This window comes from Mustela putorius, unplaced genomic scaffold (genome assembly GCF_011764305.1).
Source record: "Mustela putorius furo isolate JIRA1106 unplaced genomic scaffold, ASM1176430v1.1 tig00003834_pilon_pilon_pilon, whole genome shotgun sequence".
Taxonomy (NCBI): Eukaryota; Metazoa; Chordata; class Mammalia; order Carnivora; family Mustelidae; genus Mustela; species Mustela putorius.
Genome location: NW_025421987.1, coordinates 37,263,925 through 37,280,402, shown reverse-complemented (window position 1 = coordinate 37,280,402; position 16,478 = coordinate 37,263,925). Strand labels below are relative to the sequence as shown.

General features: G+C 42.1%; 1 protein-coding gene and 1 long non-coding RNA gene across 29 annotated transcripts in view; one reads left to right on the top strand and one right to left on the bottom strand.

The window, feature by feature from the left end:
- Positions 1–16,478, bottom strand: part of PHLDB2 (pleckstrin homology like domain family B member 2) — a 227,344-nt gene that overhangs the window by 53,074 nt on the left and 157,792 nt on the right. For 25 of the 28 annotated variants that reach the window (XM_045088355.1, XM_013060879.2, XM_045088342.1 and 22 more), the window contains 3 exons: positions 10,966–11,328; positions 4,733–4,876; positions 3,352–3,489 (listed from right to left, as the gene is read on the bottom strand). In XM_045088355.1, coding sequence (XP_044944290.1) covers positions 3,352–3,489; positions 4,733–4,876; positions 10,966–11,328 — 645 coding nt within the window. Of the gene's footprint in view, positions 1–3,351; positions 3,490–4,732; positions 4,877–10,965; positions 11,329–12,753; positions 12,973–13,272; positions 13,384–16,478 lie in introns of those variants that run through there. The other 3 variants (XM_045088357.1, XM_045088356.1, XM_045088345.1) reach the window with 3 other exon arrangements.
- LOC106006690 lies at positions 664–16,040 on the top strand. The gene is made up of 3 exons (XR_006609083.1): positions 664–738; positions 3,785–3,934; positions 15,937–16,040. It is a non-coding gene; the product is annotated as an uncharacterized LOC106006690 (long non-coding RNA).

The following is a 16,478-nucleotide window of genomic DNA, read 5'->3' as shown; positions in this document are numbered from 1 at the left end:
GGACTTACATTCAAGTCAGATACTTATATTTGTTCAGGGTTTATCTATGTTCATAAAGACTCTATTTGTGATGAGGCTACCGTTGGAGCACTTAGCTCAGACCCACATGGAAATGGGCTTCTTGATGTTTTTGACTGTGGAACCCATAAAGGCAGAGAAGAGTCAGCTCAGGGAGCCACCGCAAAAATGTTCAATAAATATATAATTGATTACATTGTCTATATTTTCTGATGTCTATATTTTAGACTGTCTATATTTTAGATGGCAACGTTTAATGAATAAGTCATCTATAACATTCAGGTTCCCCTCTGTATCTGAAATTGGAGCGCTCCTATGAAACCCTTCCTAAACTGAAATGGTATAAATCAAAGAAGCAATTACCAGTAATTTACATGGAAAAAATGTTAATCTTTCCCAGACCCCCAAAATAACTTCTCTTCGGCTTTTCTGATACCTTAGGACACATCTTGCTCTTCTAACAGATACACCAAGTAAATACACACACAGCTGGAAGCTGCGGGGGCTGGATGCAGAGATGCTGCTGTAGTTCCCAGGCAGGGGGCTAGGTGGCGCCACGCTGGCTGCTGGGGGAGTGAGGGCGCACTCCCGGCAGCACAGGCGCTGAAGGCTTTACACACGCTGAACGCTAGGGTCACGTCTCACCGCCATTTTGCATAAAAGCGGAAATCCTCTTCGGATTTCTCTCAGGGAAAACAGGTGCTAACGGAGAGGTCTTTGGTAAGTGAGAAGCGTCGTAACGTGAACTTTCAAAAAAGTGAGTGACACCAGTATATTAATTTATCACCAACTAGCTAAAACAGAATGACAGTCCCCAAATCATTTAAGAGAAATACTACCAAGGACCGGCCTCGAGTGCCCAGGGAAAGATGCCGATCCTTTCACACCAGTATTTGAAATCTGAGGTGTCACTAAGCCTTCCTCCTACGGCTCCAGGCCTTGTCTCCGAAACAGTAGGGCCAGGCTGACAGGACGCGCTACCGACATCTGAGGCGGAGCTTGCCCGGCAGGGATATCTTTCCAGGTTTTGGTTTTCTCATTCCAGTTTCCGACAGCAGCAACAGGTGTGTGGAAAAGGAAACGAGATCCCAAAGGGCAGAGGCCACTTCCTCCTTCTGTCTTGCACTCCCGCGGGGCTGGCCGCGTGACGGCGAGCCCACTGGCATGTGCACTGAAGCACACCATCCCAGATGGCCTGAGCTTGGCAGCGCGGAGCTCTCGCGCAGGTGTCTGGCTCCGTGTTTCTGCTAAGGGCTTGCTGTTACCAGGAGATCTAAGGACAGTATTGCCGAAGCACGCTGGGAGGTATGCTAGGCCGGGCTATGAGCCGGTAAACAGTGGAGAGCACTGCCTGTCTCTATTTCACATGCCAGAGTGGGAAGTCCATACCTAAGAAGCCCCAAACACACGTAAAGTACGAAATGCGATTTGTATGGGGACTCAGAGAACAACAGGGTGAACATAATCAAGACTGGAAGGGTCTGAAAGGGCTTTTCTGGAGAGCTAACAATGAACCTAAGCCCGGAAAGACAGACCAGACAAGATATGGAATACGGGAAAGGAATCCAGGCATGGGAAATAGGTCTGCAAGGAAACAGACCTGGCAGGAGGTGGGGGACTCTAACAAATAGAAAGAAGGTCAGCAGCGCATGGCCTGAAGGAGGGGGCAGTGATGAAGGCCCACGAAACAAGTACATAAAATTTATATAAAATACGGTGGAACACAAATCAGAGTGATAGGATCTACTTTATGTATTTTTAAAAATCGCTCTGGCTGCTGTGAAGAGAATGAACTAAAGGGAGGCAAGTGGAAATGGAAGGGAAGAAGAGATTCTGATGGTTTAGAAGAGAAGGCTGTTAGTGGAGATGCAGAGAAGCTGAAATCATTGAGAACTCTTAATGTGAGGGTGATGTCAATGTATACCCTAACAGCTGCATGAGTTGGTCCTTTACTTCAAGCCCCCCATGTCCCCTCTCCTATGCAGAGCCTCTGCCAAGCTTACCAGAACAATAATAGAAAGGATGGAGGTGGCCTCCTTTCTTGTTTCTATACATATCCCTGGAGATCCACCTCTCCTTTAGAGCCACAGAATATAACATGACTTTCCCTGGGAGGTGGGATTAAGCATTGAAACCACTTGCTTCACTTTTGTGTCTCATGCTAATGATGGAGACAAATAGAATTTTCAGGCCGTGACATGTGTGGGCTACACAAAGATTAATAACTACATGGATAAGGAAGGCAGAAAGTCTCATAGAGAACATGATACCCATTCTTCTGACTCACAAGGAGGCAAGCAAGAAATTGATGTGTAGCTGAGTCTGACATCAATTTCTGACAATATCACTTTGAGCTCATTCTCTGGCACCAAGATCAAATGCCCTTATTTATAGGTCTCAAACAAAGAAGAGCCCAAAAAGGAAGCTGCATTCAGCAAAAATCCTTTTCACATATTACCCACCAGAACTTACTCAAACTGATTTTTTTCCCTTTTTCTCAAGGGAAAGTGAGCAAGGAAGAAATATGTTTAAGTTCGTTTGTGTTTTTCCTCCAAAACTGGAATTTCATTTTTTTAGGCTTAGTTTAGCTGTAACTAACTCAAAGTGTGAGAGAAAAGTAAAATATTTCCCAGAGGAAATAAACAAATAAACAGATAAAAACCCAACTACAACTCTGAATTCTAAAAGCTGCAAGTAATTTTTCCTACTTGCCGTAATAGGTATCAGCTAATATTCAGGTTGTGGCCTGAAATGTATGAGTGAGACCTTTTCCAAGGTAAGTGTCAACCGTGTTTCATGGATATTTTCCACCTGACAGTGTGTGAGGATTGCCTGACAACTCCAGTGCATTCGCCAAAGAGTAGTGCACTTGCACTGAAGACAATGGTAAGTCAGGACAAGGGCAATGAATGGTTCCCATTCAAATTCTTAATAAATAAACAGCAGTTGAATGTGCTTAAGTCATCCCCACTGGATACAAGTGATTAAGAATAAACTTATTATGCTAAAATAAATCTTTAAAAAACACAACACAATCAGAAGAGCAGAAAACCTGTTGGAAAAAAGCAATTCACTCATCTCAAGCAGGTTAAGAGGTCAGAAATATCAACTTGAAAGTTCTATGGGCTCTAGTCCCTTAGCATCCATGGCTCAAACCCTGACAGTTCTTTGTGAAGAACTTACCTCATCTTAAGACTTTCTCCTAGTACCACTGTCTCCAGGAACATGACACACAAATCCCAAACCATGGGAATTCATACAACATTTAAATTTGACCAAATGGAACCACCATATTGCCCCTAAAAATTGCATTCAAATATACTTTTCTCTTACCTTGGTCTTTTCACCAACGATGTTCTTTTCCAGTTCTGCTATTTTCCTATTTAGATGATCCAAAATTTCCTTCTCTTTCATAAGTTCAGTTGTTTCGGATTTCTGTTCTCCATCCAAAAGAGCACATTCCATATCCAACTGAGGACATAAAACAAAGCCCAGAGGTGTTTCACCTTCGGAGAGATTCTCAACTGCCCACTTTAGAGGTGCATTTTTAACAGCCACAAATTTCAAAAAGTACTATGGTATCAGCCAGACTGTAGGCTCTAGAGAACACTCCAGAGAGTTTAGGTGAGACTCAGAATTCCTATATAAGAAAGCTGGACAGCCTGCAGTACATTTACTAAGAAATCTACCTATCATTTAATTTTTCTACTATAACTCCTTTTCTGCTAACTTCTCAATAATATTTTGCCTATTTGCTCACATTCAGACTCAAGCACAAACCATCTTGGGAGCAGCTGTGTCTGTCTGTGTCCACAGAGCTTGGGAAGTGAAAATTACACCCAGCCCAGCATGCAAGCGATGCATTCTTAGCAATGACAGCAGGAGGGACATCCAGGGTCTGTGGATAAAATGACAGGTGAGCAGTCCCCTTCCACTTATAGCTGTCTACATCATCTGTGAGTATATACATGGTAGGCAGAATCATTTGCTCCATCTCACTCCATGGAGTTAGTATGAAAATGGCCCCTTTCTCTTATTATATAATAGACTATGTGTCTGTCTCCTCTCTGGTTGCAAACCTCTAGAAAGCTGGGTCTATGTTTTCTTTATATATAAAACCCCTATATTCTGACACGATGTCCAGCTCATAGTAAGCATACTCAGGAAATGTTTGTTGGATTTGAACACGGACACCTCAATATATGGGACCTCAATTGACAGATCTGTAGCAAGTCAGAGAGCATACACTAGTTAAGACAAAACTGGCTATACCCAAAGTACATCAAAAAAGTCTCATCTGGGGTGGCTGGGTGGCTCAGTCATTAAGCATTTGCCTTCGTCTCAGGTCGTGATCCCAGGATCCTGGCTTCGAGCCCCACATCAGGTTCCCTCCTCCATGGGAAGCCTGATCTCCCTCTCCCACTCCCCCTGCTCATGTTCCTTCTCTCTCTCTCTATCTCTGTCAAATAAATAAATGAAATCTTTAAAAAATAAAAGTCTCATCTGACTTAAGAAAAAAAAAGAAGACAAGGAAAAAACTTTTTAAAAAAAGGTATTTTTACCCTAACATGGACCTACTGAAAGAAAATACTAACTCATGTTGATTTCTATGTATTCTGCTTCCAAAGCTATGCCTTAATAGGCAGTAATATTTTTAAGCTAAAGGAAAGTGAGAAAAAAGAGAGGGGTAAAAACACCAACTCCTGTTTTATACCTCTCTGGAAGATTCATCCATCTGGTCATTGATATCTTTGATTTTTTGTTCAAGTTCCTCGAGGTTATTCAAAATTGCTATCCGGGTCTCTTCCATTGCAGCCAACTCCTGAATCCTTTGTTCTTCGTTTATACCCTCAGGGGTCTGCAATTAATCAACACAGAAAAGGGCTATTCACACTTCAATTCCAGAATCGCCCAATTTACACACCAGTAGGAAGTCTGGGGTTTCACAGTCTCAGTGCCTCTTTGGATTCTAAAAGCATCCTTGTGATTGTTCTGTTGCAATTCTGCATTTTCCCACAAATCCTCAGCAGTGAAGGTCTTAAGTTACCTCATACAAACCAAATTAAATTCACCCATTCATATTCTTTTGAAGTTGAAATAACTAAGTTGGTACAGATGAGGAAGTTGGGATCCATTGAGATTGTAGTGACTTATCTTAAGGTCATAGAGAAAAGTTTGGCACAGCAAGGAACTAGAATCTAGACAAGACTTTTGACATCTTCCTCGGGGATATCTTGGACATGATGCTACCTTCACTCCAACCTCCATATTCTCTCCCATCTCCAAGTAAGCACTGCTCCTACAACAGTTTCCCGAATCTCTAGCTGTATCCTGGGCCCCCCGACTAGGGTTATCTGTGAATGGGCATTCATGCTTATTTGTCTCCTTTCCAACACATGGTGGAAAAGCAAGGGCACGATACACTTGGCCGCTCTCACCTCAGTGTTCCTTGAAGTGAATGACCAGGATAATACAGGCCTTATTACTTTGGTGATTCCCAAAATCACTGAAAACTATACACTTAATATGACATTAATTCATGTTTCAGTGTTCTTGTGTTCACACATTACTGAAAGGCCTGGACAAACTTTACTACACCCGAAAGTTGTTTACTCCACCCGAAAGTTGTTTGTGCCCAAAAGTGTTATCAACCGGCTACTTCTGCTTCTGTAAAAGGGCTTGCTCAACGCGCGGGCTAACTAGCTACTTTTGCTTCTGTTTGAATGCTTGCTTGATGGCGCGCGTGGGCTCCCAATACCAATCAACCAACACCAGGTATGATTTTTTAAATTTGTTTGTACCCCACCCAAACTTGTTTGTACCTGCTTATAAAAACACTGCACTTACTCTGCCTGGCACCTCTCAGCGTCACCGGCAACGAGTGCGCGGAGGTCTGGGTTAGAACTCGTAATAAATGACCCTTGCTGTTTGGCTTTGACTTGCGTCTCTGGTGGTCTTTTAAGGTGGGCGTACAAGGCGCTCGGCATTACAATTACTATCTTTATCCTACAGCACCTTTTTCTTATATAATGTTTAAGACACTAACTGGGCCAGTGGGCTTCTCTGACACAAAATGTGACACTGGTCACTTCACAGAAAAAAACTTGAGTTCCTTGGCAAGGAATGAGAAAGTCAGGAAAAAAACTGAGTAAGAGAGGACATACTTATACCCCTGAACAGAGTGATGACAGGTGCCCAGGGAAGAAAGGAGCATTTGGGATCATATACATGCAAACTGGGACTGCCTATTGTTTTAAGAAGAGAGTATAATGAATTGAAAATCGCCTCTTTCAGCCATTTCAGGTAGTTATCCTAGATATCAGCTGATCAGTCTTTCTGTAAGTCCGGGGATGCTGGGGTAAAGGTACATCACTTACTCAATTTTCATCTCTTTTTGAAAAAGAAATAATTTTTCTGCATTAGTAAGTCAGCCATGAAACAATTTCACAATTGGACATTAAACACAGCAGCCTCAATAAGTAAATTATTGAAGATTACTCATTAGTTAGTGCCAAGAATATTCATATTAGCCAAAGAAATAATTAACATTTGGTATGCCACATGAAATTCATTTGATTTATTTAATGATCTTGAAAATAACTTCAAGAAGAGAGCCAGCATGTGGTCTTCCTTATTCACAGTCTTTATTCTTTACCCTACTTCACTGCCCCTTAAGGAGATCAAACAATTGAGATGTCACAGTATCTCAGGGTGATTAGCAAAGGTACACAGGCCTTCCACGCTTTGACATTTAGACTCCTACTTGCCATCTTAAATGCAGTATCTTGCCAATTAATAAAACAACCGCTGACCTTTTTATCACAATGAATCTCATTGTCTTAGTACTCAGGCGGCTGTTTTAGGGTATGAGGAAGGCCCGTAACAGTGAATGGCATTCCAAAATCACTGACGAGTAATCCTAGCAGGAAAGGCCCAAGAAGGCCAGTATCCTGTTGGGTGAACATTTCATATTGGGTTTCAGCTGCCAGCATAGTTTAAAAATATCTCTCACTGGTGGAAGCCAAGCATTAAGAGCAAACAAAAGCTGAGCAATCTCCATACCCTAAGCTTTCTAAGCAAGTGGCGGGTGAAGAAAGGTGACAGGGGCGATTATAAACGTCTAACTCCAAGTTTCTAAACAACTGACCACAATGGGCACCATAGATAATAGACCATTTGAAAGGCTGTTTATAACCATCAGTGCTATCTAGGAAATGGTCGTTCTTTTTTGTTATTTATAAAGAGTAAAATCTTCAAAAGGCATTCCAAAACTGAATGGTTGGTGATAGAATGGGATGAGCGTACTGTTTACACACATAGGAGCATCCCCGAATACGCCATCTATGAGGTAACCCGATCTCCACAGAGAAAGGGGAGGGACGGTAGAAACGAGACACACTGTTTCTGCTTTTTTCCCCCCAAATTTCCTTAGAAACTCTTTGCAACCATAGGAAGGTGCAAGTGTTACGGCTGCCCACATAGACAGAATGATTACTCAACAAGAGAAGAGGGAGAAAATTCTCAAAGAAAAGAACTTTTTTTTTTTTCTCAAATAACAATATGAGGTGATGGATGCTAGCTAAACTTAGCTAAACTAGCTAACCAGTTAGCTAAACTAAGCGTGGCAATCATTTCATGATATTTGTAAGTCGTGTCACAAGGCTGTACACAAAACACACAAGTGTTCTACGTTTGACTTATATCCTAACACTACAGGAAAAAAGAACAGTGAGCTACTCTCAGCTTTCACCTCCGGTGCCAGAAGACAGCTTCACAAAAGCCAATTAAAATGAGCGTATTCCGGGGTGCCTGGGTGGCTCAGTCAGTTAAGCATCTGACTCAGTTTGGGTTCAGGTCATGATCTCAGGATTGTGAGATCGAGCCTGGCGGCAGGCTCCACGCTCAGTGGGGAGTCTGCTTGAGAGTCTCTTTCTCCCTCTCCCTCTGCTCCTCCCCCTTTGCTCTCACTTTTTCTCTTTAAAATAAGTAAATCTTTAAAATATTAAATTAAATTAAATGTGCATATTTCTAAGGTCATCTGTATCTTTATGTGTTAGCTAAAACTAAGCTCCAGAACAGTAAGTCTCAGGTTTCCTAAATATCATCAAAATCTTTGTTTCCTTAAATCAATGGATCTGTCATATTCTTTTCTGCATTTGATCCTTAGATCGATTAATAACAAACACTGTCCTTTGCTAAGTAAATGAGTTAGTGAGCAGATTACTAAGAAGAAAAGCATCCAAAACAAATGCTCATTTAATAAAACACTCTTCTATCTGCTGTCCTGGGATGACATATATCTGTCTCCGAAAAGTCATACAGGCAAACCTCCGTCCTTGGAACTCATCCCCTCCCTCACTCCCTGCCTAAGCTGCTGCGAGGTAACCAGAGGCGCCTTTGTTATTTCCTGTCTCTAAAGGATGCACAGTCTTACATGTCTGGTCACAACGGAGGTTGCTCGAAGCTTTAGAGGCGTCCTTTTCCACAAAAGCATATTTGGGCAATTAAAAACATCCGCCATGATCTGCCCATTTACACACCAGCAGCTATCATGTCCTAGCTCTCTTCAGCAGGAAACCTGTCTCCCTAAAGATGGTCCTTAGAGAGAGACACACAGCTTACTGTTTTACCAAAGTCTGGCAGCTGTCCATGTTGGAAGACATTTAAATGAAAAGAGAGACAAGACTTCAGAGGAAGCCTAAGGGCTGATGAAAACAGCTCAAGCTTTCAAATGGTGGGTCATTTACTTTGCTGAGTACAATCAACTTTTGATTCTGCCCCCCATCCTAGTTTCTAACAGTTGCAACTTTCTGGCAATTGAGACAGATGTCTTATTCGGAAGTACTTTCCACAGAGAATGAGTAAGGTTGTTGTGGTCATTAGGAGAAAGAAGGACTGAACCTTTTCAAATCCTGATGCTGATGCTGGAAGAACTCAGAAGGTTAGTCCAGGATGGACTCCTGATGAGGAACACTGAGTTAAAAAAGTCAAAACAAACACACATACTCCTCCTGAATAATACTCCAGGTGATAAACTACTTCCAGAATTTTGCACATGATAATGTCTTTCTTTTAATCAGTTTGTGTCATTCTCTTACAACAAAAATTTAACTGATAATTTTTTTTTGTTTGTTTTTCATTCTTTGGCTATAATTGCCAAGAATCTCAGAATTGAACTTAATGGTCTGAGTTACTTAATTAGTTAATCCTGTTTACTTAAATAAATTCTTGTGATTATGGCATCTGTTTTTTCCTCCTGATTACTATTTTTGGTGTGTTAATTTTATTCCAATAAAGCTTATATCTTCTTGTCACTCTCTTAAATCCTTTCTAGAAAAGAAGTAGAATTTATTTTAATTTCATAGAAAAAAGATTCTTGGCACACTTAGGTAGCTAGTCAGTTAAGCGTCTTACTCTTGATTTTGGCTCAGATAATGACCTTGGGGTCATGAGATCAAGCCGCAGGTTGGGCTCTGCACTGGGCATGGAGCCTGCTTAAGATTGCTGGCTCTCTCTCCCTCTGCCCTCTCTTTGCACACTTGTACACACTCTCTGTCTCTCTCTCTCTCTCTCTCTTAAAAAAAAAAAGAAAAAGAAAAAAAGAATCTTAACCTGTGTGAAAAAAGTTACACCAAAAGATAGTCCTCTAATTACATTTAAGAAATCCTCAAATTAGGAAGACATTTTGAAATCAATATACAACTAGAAGACTAAGTAATAATGACTACGTATGAATCTTAAACACATACATCTAAAAAATATCATAAGTACACATATTTACTTATGTGTAACTGTTTAAGACCACTCATGATAAAAGACTAATTTCCTTACAAATAACTCTAATGACTTAGTAAAAACAAGGTAAGAAATTTTTAAAAAATGGGTGAAGAACATGAGTAAGTTGGGTCAAAACACAAATTAACAACCAAAAATAAGAAAAGATGTCTAACTTTATGCATAATTAAGGGCAAGCAAATTAGACACCAATTAATTTAGTATATTGAAAAATTTTGAAAATGTGCAGCCTTGGCAAGTGTATGGAGAACAAGGCGTGCTCACAAACTGTTGGTGGAAGTGTCACCTGGAAATATGCAGCCTTTCGAGAGTATCATTTGGAAGTACTGATTAAAATGAATAACATAGAGGCACCTGGGTGGCTCAGTGGGTTAAAGCCTCTGCCTTTGGCTCACGTTGTGATCCCAGGGTCCTGGGACTGAGCCCCGAGTTGGGCTCTCTGCTCAGCAGGAAGCCTGCTTCCCTTCCTTTCTCTCTGCCTGCCTCTCTGCCTACTTGTGATCTCTGTCTGTCAAATAAATCAATAAAGTCTTAAAAAAATTAAAAATAACTAAAATGAATAACATACAACTCTTTGATCCAGCCATTCCAATTTTAGTAAGTGAACTTGAAGATATATTTGCACAATATTCACCGCATATCCATTTTATTAGTAAAAAAAGCTAGAAACAATTTAAATGGTATTTCCAAACAATAGAATACTAGTCAGCTATTGAAAAGAATGAGCCAGAGCTGTGTGTACTAAAATGGAAAAATATGCAAGACATTGAGTGAGTCAAGGAAAACGGGCAGAACACCGTATGTTTGCATCTGTGCGTCCATGCCTGTGGCCGTAATATGCACAGAAATATGAAGAAGGCGGTAAGACACTTTGGTGTTTATTTCTCAGGTGTACAACCGGGAGGGGACAGAGAAAAGAGAAACTTCCTTCTTTGGAGTTTTCTGTATTGCTACAATTCTTACGGTGCACACTTGTTACTTAAGAGTAAGTGCCCTAATTTGCTGCACCTCATTTAGCTAATTACCTCTTAAACTGAAGCTTCACTGAAAACATTTTGGGAAACAAGTTCGACAAAGCCTTTCATCTCTGGGCCAAAGCAGAAGCAGAGCCCCGGGCCCTAAATCCTGATCTTTTTGCTCTGTCGCCTTTACCTTGGGTAGGATACTAAGATAAGCAGACTCGCTGGACGTTTTCAGGAAGGCAGGCGTGAGGTCCCTGAGCAGCTCATCATTCCTGATGCTCCTGGGGGAAAGGAAGCCGGCACCACTCTGCCCAATGCTCCCGAAGACCACCGAGTCGGCATCGTGGAGAGAGCCTTTTGGGTGGCACCTGTACCTGGCGTCAGGGCTCACCATGGCTTCCTCAAACACGGACTCCTCGTCAGACAGCTGCAGCTTCTCAAGCTCCTTATTGATCTTCTGCACATCGGCTACGGTGGTGCCGGTGGACAAGTGACTGTCAGGCTTCGTGTATTCAGCACAGAGACTGAGGATCGTCTCCAGGCGCTGTCTCTCCTAGAACACAGAAAAAGGGACAGTCAGAGAGTTTGTGACAATGCAGACAATCACAAAGAAAAAGATCGAAGAGCCTGGGACCACTGGCGATTTCATCCCACAGGTAAACCCACAGTCAGTGGGCTGATGATGAGTTTCTGTCATCTTCGATGAATGTGTTTAAGGATCCAGGTGAAACCCCGGGGGGAAAATGCCTGATTTTCTTCCCAAACTCAATTCGGGCTGTCCCCTCTCCCTAGATGTCCCAGTGTGGATCCTCCCACATAGCAGCCCCAGGTAAGCCTTTTCTTGATTTATTAGTCCACCTTCAAAGTTGTTTTTTTTTTTAAATCTCCTTTTTAAAAAATGTTCACTCCCCCTTCCTTCTCTACCACTCTACCTCCAACATATCTGGCTCTTTCATCCCTATCGATTTAACACTTGTGCTTAAAGTTACTTCTCTAGCATCCTAGAGAAACAGACACACACACACAAAAATACTACTTAAAGAATCTTCTAATTTAAAAGAATTTTTTTCTTGAATTTTTTTCAAATTTTTTCTTGACATTCCTCAAATTTTTCAGTACTTTTCTTATGTCTTGTCATGAGATAAAGGTCTTTTCCACCAATTTCTCACATGGGTAATTAAAACTATAAAGAATTAGAAATACTGCATAAAAATGAAAAACTTTTCATGTCACGTCCATATAGAAAGACAGCAATGTATTTCAGATTCTGAGATCATTTTGATTCAATTTAACTGGAACATAAAATGATAGTTCATTTGCTTAAAAAAAATATATAGACCATTGATGTCTATAATGGTACCATTTCTTCACCAAGCTCCCCATACAAAACAAGTGGATATTTATGGTTTTGACTTAAGGTAAATTCTCTATATAATAATTTTTGAGCAATAGGATATAATTTATGAAGTATTTATCATAAATCTCGACAGCACTGTTTGGGGTTCGGAACCTTAACATCTCTGCCTCTCACATTAATTCCAAGGCCAAAGTGAAAAAGAAAATAAGATAAAAACGACAACGAAAATCTGTTGTGATTACATCTACCACATTGGAAAAAAATTCAAAAGCCTTCCGTAGAAAAAACATTTTCTAAGCTGGTTACCAGTAACAAAGTAGAGAATTTTTAAATAGGACCAGGCTGCTGTTTGCAATTTCTTATTGCAGCTAATTTGTAAAGACAAAATTCTGAAGGTACTCAGTTCCTTAGCAGTTGAAGGACTATCCAATAGCAAAGTTAAATAGAAACAGAGCAACATAATGTCTGGGTTTCCATTAGATACATTAATTCAATGACAAGACAGAAGTCATTTAAGTTGCAGCTGACTTTTCTCTGTCCTCTAAAGTTTGCCCACTTCACCCCTGCAAAAGCAATAGCTTGATCAAAAGGACTATCACACTGGCTCCTATGAGCCCCGACCTCCCATTCACTGCCTGAACTTGTGGCCTCCCGCTGCAGCTCCGTCCTCATGGCCTCGTCCCAGGGCAGGCACTCATCCCACGCGCTTCTGCACCCTGTCCATCCAGGAGCCCCAGGCTTATTTATCTCTGCAGCTGCTGCCAGCTGCCAAGCCCTACCCACCTCAGCTTTATGGGGAGGGAGTAAGAGGTGGGGGCACAGCATTCACTGCTTTATTTTAAATTTCTCTAAAGAGGGAAGGAAGTTTACATGGGAATATGCAAAAACCACCTGCAAGGGCATACTTAAGGAGGGGACAGGAACAGATGTTGTATTTTACCCCTTCTCAACAGCATCTGCACGAAACGCTAATGCTAATCTCCAAAGAAAAGTTCTCTTTCTGCCATTTAGGTGACTTAAGTTGAAGCACCTAAAAACTCCGTCTTTACTGACGACCTTTATAGATCGCAGTGTGTACACATTAGCCTGGACAGTAATTACGATGTGGGATTATCTGAAAGTTGTCAATTCCCCACTTACCAGGGCTTCAAAACCACGGAAGGCACTTCTGCCTCGCCTGTAATACATAGCAAAATTCCTCCCACATCTCTTTCCCAAAATAGTTTCTGCTGCCGCCAGTGCTCTTGCTTAATTCCACAGGGAATAAATGATCCCAGCGTTAAGATGAATGCTATTTCAGACAGTGAAACGCAGTATTCAAAGGTTTGTGCACAGGAAGTGTGGTTTACTGGTATGTGCTTCTCTCTATTCTTATCACCCCATTCACAGCCAATCTGTCCAGGCTTGAATCACACACACACACACAGCACTGCCGCCTGTGAGTCTCAGAGAAATCCAGGCTGCACTGAGACACGCTGAGCTGCACCGAAGAAAAATAAACTGATGTCAAGAAGTACGTCAGAAGAAAGTCTGCAAGGCATTTCAGAAAGCACTATATGCAGCCTTTTAAGGAAAACCCTGTACAGACGTACTCTCATAAAATCACTCTCCCCCGAGCCCTCTTCACTCTGGAGTCTTGTTCCTTCCCATCCATCACTCCAATATTCTCCCCTCTGGGAGAGCCTAAAACCAGGGCACCTATTCCACACCAGCAAACCTTTGAGAACCAAACAGGGCGCTATGAATAGTTATGCTGGAACGTCAAGCTCCAACAGGGACCGAGATGGATGGCCGCCCACCTAAAACCCAGCTTTATCTGGCATTTCACCTGGTGACCTGCCAAGTTGGTAGGGCCACCCACTTGAAGGTCTTCAATTCCTGCCCACCTCTCCCAACCAGCCTTCTGCAGCGCATTCTTTTGAAAAGGCCTAGGCATCTAAATGGCACGAAACATGGGTGCTATGACTTTGAAAAGTAGGTCATTTGAATCAAATTATTTTAAATACATTTCTTAATCTCCCTCTGTTTTCCCTCTCCTCCTCTCCATATACCACATATATAGAAGAAAGATTTGAAGGGGACACAGGATCTTAAAATAGATACCGTTAGAAAATGCTGTACGGTTCTTTCCCCCAGCAATTAAAAAAAAAGAAAAGAAAAGAAAGAAAGAAAGTTGCAGACTGAGTGTGTTTTGATCTCAGAGCTTTCTTTCTTTTTCTGAGGAGTGTGTCTGGCAGTGCCTCTCTCTACAGCCCTCGGTCAGAGACCTCTCCTATCTCCCAGCCCCATCCATCCCCTGGTGACCAACAGCAGCCAGTCCGGGCCACAGGACTGGAAATGTAGTGCAGAGGTAAATCACATAGAAAACAGTTGCCTGATACCCACAAAGGCAGTATGAATCTTTGTTGAACTCCTTGTGTTAAAATTAACTACGTTGGATCACTCGTTAACATAAAAGCAAAGGTCAACTTTTAATGGCTAGAAATAATTTAGTCGAAAGAAGGTATTTTTTCTCAAGAGGACCTGTTGTAACTGCTAAGTATGACTTTACTTCTCTCTCCTGTCAATCCTAGTGATTCAATATCTCCATAATCGCCAGTTCATCAAAAATCTATTAAGTTATTCTCAGGCTGATACTGTGCTGGAGACACAAGAACAGAAAAAGACAGCATTTCTACCCTTACTTCTTTAGTAGAAGGCATAAAGAGTTAGTCAAAGACAAGAAAACCAATAATTCACAGATAAGAAAGCAGTGGACAAAAATTACAGAAGGACAAATCTGAGTTGAGACCCTGGGATAAACATGAGTCTGTGTGGCCTGCTGGCCAGTGCGGTGGGCTGGGCAAGTCTATAAAGGAACCGTATAAGCCCAGGCATAGAGCATGGACTAAAGAGCATGCTCGTGATCAGCAACTGCCGTGTGGCTGCAAAGACGGGGTTCTGTGGATGAAGGGGGACGAAGGACACGCAGAGAAGTGGGTCAACTCTGTCTCTGTATACCAGGACTTAAGCGATCCCAACAACCCTAAATAAAGAACCAGCAAGAGTCAGAGAACCTGGTCTAAAAGTGGATGGCAGGGGTGCCTGGGTGGCTCAGCGGGTTAAGCCTCTGCCTTCGGCTCAGGTCATGATCCCAGGGTCCTGGGATGGAGCCCTGCATCAGGCTCCCTGCTCAGCGGGGAGCCTGCTTCCTCCTCTCTCTCTGCCTGCCTCCCTTGCCTACTTGTGATCTCTGTCTGTCAAATAAATAAATAAAATCTTAAAAAAATAAAAATAAAAAGTGGATGGCAGAATGAGATGGAGCCGACAGCATGGTAAACAGAATTTCTAAGACTCCACCAGTGAATTCTAATGTCTCATTTAGGTAGGAAAATGAGGGGGGGAAACAGAGCAATGGTTAAAAGTCTTTTTATGTGAGTCTTTTTGTTTTTAGAGATAAACCCCTTGGGGTAGTAACTAGGGCTATGATGATCAGTTCTTGTCTTTTTGGACACAGGGTAAAACAGTTTTTCAGTCTCCTACCCCTAAACTTGATGTAAGTGTCAAACTTGCATTGGCCAATGACATGGGAGAAGCAATGTGTGTCCCTTCTGCCTGGACGGCCAACACATGATCCATTACCTGTCTTGCTTTGCCATTGCAGAGTGACACTCAAGATGGTGCTGGCTCCCTGAGCCTTGACTCAAGCAAGGAAATAGGGAGCAGAGGCCTCGTTCAACCCATGCTGGCCATGGAGAGGGGAGGAGAAAGAGATCTATGTTGTTTTAAGCCTGAGATAATTTTTTTCTTTTGTTTTCTCCACAGAAGCCCATTATGATTGATAAGCCTTGCTTAAGCTCAAGCAGGTAACAGGTGCAAAGTTTGGAGACAAGAGCCTCAGAGATCCTACTAAAGGCAGCTCATTTATTTACCGTGTAATAAAGAATTTGGCTTTGCCCAAAGGGAGGTCTGGCTTTCACTGTTGGACTGTGGGCTTCTGGAAGGTAATCTGTGTCATACCTGATTGGATTATCTTTGTTTAGGACACAGTGGGGCACTCCTGATAATCAGTCTCAGGGGGAGGGCTGGCCACTCCAGAAGTCCGTCAACCTAGGGATGAGATTAACCAAATGGACAACCAATCAGTCTTGCCTACATGATGACGTCTCCATAAACACTCCGGACACTGAAGCTTAGGAGGTCTTCCTCGGCTGCCCACACTCCATGGGTACTTTCACACACCAGCGTAGGTAGCATACCACATCCTGACTCCACAGGGAGAGGGCAGCAGAAGCTTTACGGAACCTCCTGACTCCGTCCTCTGCTTCTCCTTTGCTTCTCTTCTCTTGGCTAATCTTCTTCTGATC